This window comes from Orbicella faveolata, unplaced genomic scaffold, assembly GCF_042242905.1.
Source record: "Orbicella faveolata isolate gen_17 unplaced genomic scaffold, um_ofav_v1 contig_14, whole genome shotgun sequence".
NCBI classification, from domain to species: domain Eukaryota; kingdom Metazoa; phylum Cnidaria; class Anthozoa; order Scleractinia; family Merulinidae; genus Orbicella; species Orbicella faveolata.
In genome coordinates, this window is record NW_028301541.1 from 19,555,950 (window position 1) to 19,560,000 (window position 4,051).

Genomic DNA, 4,051 nt, shown 5'->3' on the forward strand with positions numbered 1-4,051 from the left:
TGCTTCATGTCCATGTGTTGCAAGATTATGCAACATAGCCGTTGCCATATCCCCTCTTTATGACCCCGCTTCATGTCCCGTTTCATGTGGCTGCTTCATCTCCCTGCTTAATGCCCCACCTTCACGTTGTCCCCGCTTCATGTCCCCGCTTCATGTCCCGCGTTATGTCCCTGCTTCATGCCCCCGCATCATGTCCATGTGTTGCAAGATTATGCAACATAGCCGTTGCCATATCCCCGTTTCATGTCCTTGCTTCAGGTCCCCGTTTCATGTTCCCACTTCATGTCCCCGCATCAGGTACCCCTGTGTGTTGCAAGATTACGCGCCTTGTCCGTGAATGATGTTCGAGTGCTTTTTAAAGAATGTGGACTTCACTGGTTATACCAGAACGAAGGAAATCACAGAATATATATACACTAAAGTAGTTTTGGTTTATTGAACTTAATGCTAACACTGAGCCTTTTTACATAGCATTAATTTCAGCTGATTTCATGCAAGATCTACTCTTTGATAGATATCTTTATTTTTATCCTATTTACAATGCTGTACAAGTGATCTGCCTTAGGCCTGCGGTGTCTTGAAGTATCTGAGAACCGAAAAAATGGTTCATGTTCTAACATTTTTCCTACCACAAAAGATGCTAGATAAAGAAAAATCCACCCCCTCCCCTCCCTTAGGGTTGCTTCAGAGTTGAAAGAAAAGTAAGGCAGAAGTAAAGGAAATGCATGCAAGCCCTCGATGCAAGCACTTTGGATTGTTTCAGAGTTAAAGGGGAAGTAAGGCAGAAGTAAAGGGATGCATGCAAGCATCGAGTCCACAAATGCACGTTTTGCCGGGTTTGCATGCATGTTGACTCAATTTCCTGCTATAATGCCAGAGTCAAGGAACGGACCGACTGAAAGGTCGATAGGCATCAAAGTTGGAAAACCTTTCTACATAGAAAACTAATCGTTGCACTTAAATTACATGTTTTACAATTACTGTCTAATTTCTCGCGCGCTGATTGGCTCATTTTTATCATCAATAAGAGTACAGACGGATAAGATTTTAATTTATGCAAGCGCTAGCTTTCAAGTTGAACTTTCAGCTGTCAAACTGTCAAGTGTTTTACCAATGAGATTTTATGGACTTTTTTAAGTAGCCAATCAAAAAGCGAGAAAAGCTATTGACAATGTTCGCGTCATTTTTAATAAAATTCACTTATCTTTGTTTACGGCAAATTTACGGCGTCTTTTCCCCTCATTTATTCCCGGCATTTAACCAGTTTGGCGTCTTGTTGTTGTAAAAAACAAATTGACGTCAGTTTTTTATACGTCTGTCCTCTCATTGATGATAAATTTCCTCATAACATTGTCAAAGATTACTGCGGAACCACTCGCCTGCGGCTCGTGGCTACACAGCCACTTTGACAAAGTTATGACGCAATTTATCATAAATAAGAGGACAGACGCATAAAAAAACTGACGTCAATTTGTTAATTTGACACATCTTGGCTTGCGCAGGGCTCATTATTGTACCTTTTGCCTATGGCTGGCACACTGACGTCGTGGTAAACGCGTAACGCGAAGAGCCATGCAAAGGATCAGGTGACATGGCTAATCCGGCTTCTCCTTAGCTAAAAATAACACGTTATAATGAAAGCTGGCTAAAACACTCGAAATGAACCATGTCTTGGAGAAATTCTGGCATCTTGCGTAAAGGAGCTACGTCAAGGTTTGCGCATCTTGAAAAGCTTGGCCTAAATTTTTCAAATTCGTAGATCATAATCCGCGTCAATCTTCTCCATCCTTAACCGTCCTTGTTCCGTTTTTGTATATTATTATCTCTATGCTGTTTTTCTATCTTAGTCAAGTACTATTTTCAGGTTTCCTTCAATTTAAAGGTCATTTTTTACGTGGTCAAAATACCGTGACTGAGCCCCTTCAAGTAAACAAAGTATCAGTAGGAGGATGTATCAGTAGGAGCGAGGTCCTGCATGCATGAATCGAGCGAGGTGTTTACTGCAGCTGGTCAGTTACAGTGTCAAGAGGTCCAATGCCTCACTCGCATCACTATTCAACTGAATTTGTTCATTATTATATTGTCCATATCGTTCATTTTATTTCCACCCGCCTAAGGCACCCTCTTCAATCCTACTTTCTGGTGGCTTCCCTTCTTGGCTTTTTACTGCCTGATAGGCTAATTCGAGCTTTTTCAGGTAACCACCAATCTGAGCGTTGGACTCCAGATTTGAGTGGCTTTCAACCGAGTGTTTGGACATTATGTACGTTCGGATTGGGTACACGTCTACGCTGTATGCCCATAAGTACCCCCTGAGGACATCGTTTTGCCCAGAAGAGGACGGGCGAAAGCTGAATTTTCGCAAACCGTAGCATCGACATGTCTGCTCTAGGAATAGGCTTTAAACATCAAGTCTCCTACCACTTCACTTAAACGACCACATCCCATCCACAGATGAACTTTTCAAGGAACGTTGTTAGAAGTAATGTCTTCCGAGGACTAGTTAATATAACTTATTCATATTACTAGAGAAACGCCCAGTAAAGCACATCTTCAGATGCCATATTTCCCAAAGAAGTATGCAATAAATGCTATATACGTGAGAGGAAAGAAAACACGAGAGGACATCTCTATGAAATAGCTGAGGTCGTTCTTGGCCAAAAAACTCTTGAAACTTGTGTAGTAGTTTTGGATCTTTGTTCTACCTGATTCGAAACATCGAGGGCACTGTTTCTTCTCTTCGACGTCTCGTGTCTCTTTCCATGGGCTTATAGTTGTTTGAGTCTCAGAAAGAGGACTGTTCAGTTCTTCTGTGAAGGTCTGTAAAATGAACACGAAAATTAATCGTTAAGTTTCGATCGAATTAAAACACAAGAAAACGATAACGTGTCGAAAGTAGATTTGCTGCCATATGATAACATAGGAAATTGGATTACATATTAACTGGAGAAAATGTGTTAATTGTATATTTCTACATATAAGGGAAACGATGAATTTTGGATCGAAGATGTTAACTCAAGCTAATATGTAAATGTCAAGTATAACATCACTAGGGTGATTTCGTACCTCAGTAACAGGATTGGTGTGTGAGCCGTTTTCTTGCACAGGTTCTAATTTGTGGGCCTGAATCGAATCAAATGAGAAACACGTTTTATTTAATTACCCGCTAGGTTGTTAAACCGCATATTTATAATGAAATGGTTTATGGGCGAGAATTATATACTATAAAGTACACTACGTATGTGGAGGCAAAACTAAGGGTGCGTTTCTTTAAGAAAATCCAAGATTGGATTCTTAAATCCGAAAGAATCCGAAAACGGATTTTGCGTTTCTTTATTAAACCCGGTGTGGATTCTTCGATTCCTTTGACGCACCATGATCGGAGAGATCTTGGATTGATCTGTTTAATAAAGAAACGCAAAATCCGTTTTCGGGTTCTTTGGGATTTAAGAATCCAATCTAAGATTTTCTTAAAGAAAAGCTTCCTTAAATCAGAATGATACTAATCAGAATTAATCAGAATGTCAGTAACTCTGTAGTTATCTCAGGAGGTAGCCCCCCCCCCCCCCCCACCTCCCCCCACCCCCTTTTTTATTTAAATAAGTTAAACACAAATACGGTATTTGCATTGAGACCGAATGGGGGAAATAAAGCTGTTTTTGTTCTTGGCTGTTGTTATTGAAGGCTGATGGAAATCCGTTTCAGGTCAAGGAATAATTTATCTCAAAAGTCTTACATTAGTCTAAATGCCTTACATCGTAACATCTTAGTTTTGTTTTCATGGAATACGAGTAAACGAAGCAAGCAGTGTGAGACCGCAGTGTCCTGTCTAGTGCAGTGCAGTGCAGGGCAGGGCAGGGCAAGGAAGTGTAGTGCCCACGCCTGTGCAGTGTGGGCCTGTTAAAGTGGGGACAAATCAAAAGGTTAGGAGCAATGTTGTTCCCAGTGACAATCCCACAAGCAACTGCGAGATGAGAATCGTCCCGGTCAATGTGACAAACCCCGTCAAAATGTGAACCATTTTATAGCTGAATACATATAAAGTGAGATT

At 40.9% G+C, this 4,051-nt stretch overlaps 1 protein-coding gene across 1 annotated transcript in view; it reads right to left on the bottom strand.

Annotated features, from left to right (window-relative positions):
• Nucleotides 1-412: 412 nt before the first annotated feature.
• Nucleotides 413-4,051, bottom strand: part of LOC110054286 (gamma-aminobutyric acid receptor subunit beta-2-like) — a 17,909-nt gene continuing 14,270 nt past the window's right edge. Inside the window, exons 8-9 of the mRNA XM_089286922.1 lie at nt 3,067-3,123; nt 413-2,820 (exon numbers count right to left, since the gene is read on the bottom strand). Of these exons, the coding sequence (XP_089143048.1) occupies nt 2,554-2,820; nt 3,067-3,123 (324 nt within the window). The 3' untranslated portion in view covers nt 413-2,553. The remainder of the gene's footprint in view (nt 2,821-3,066; nt 3,124-4,051) is intronic.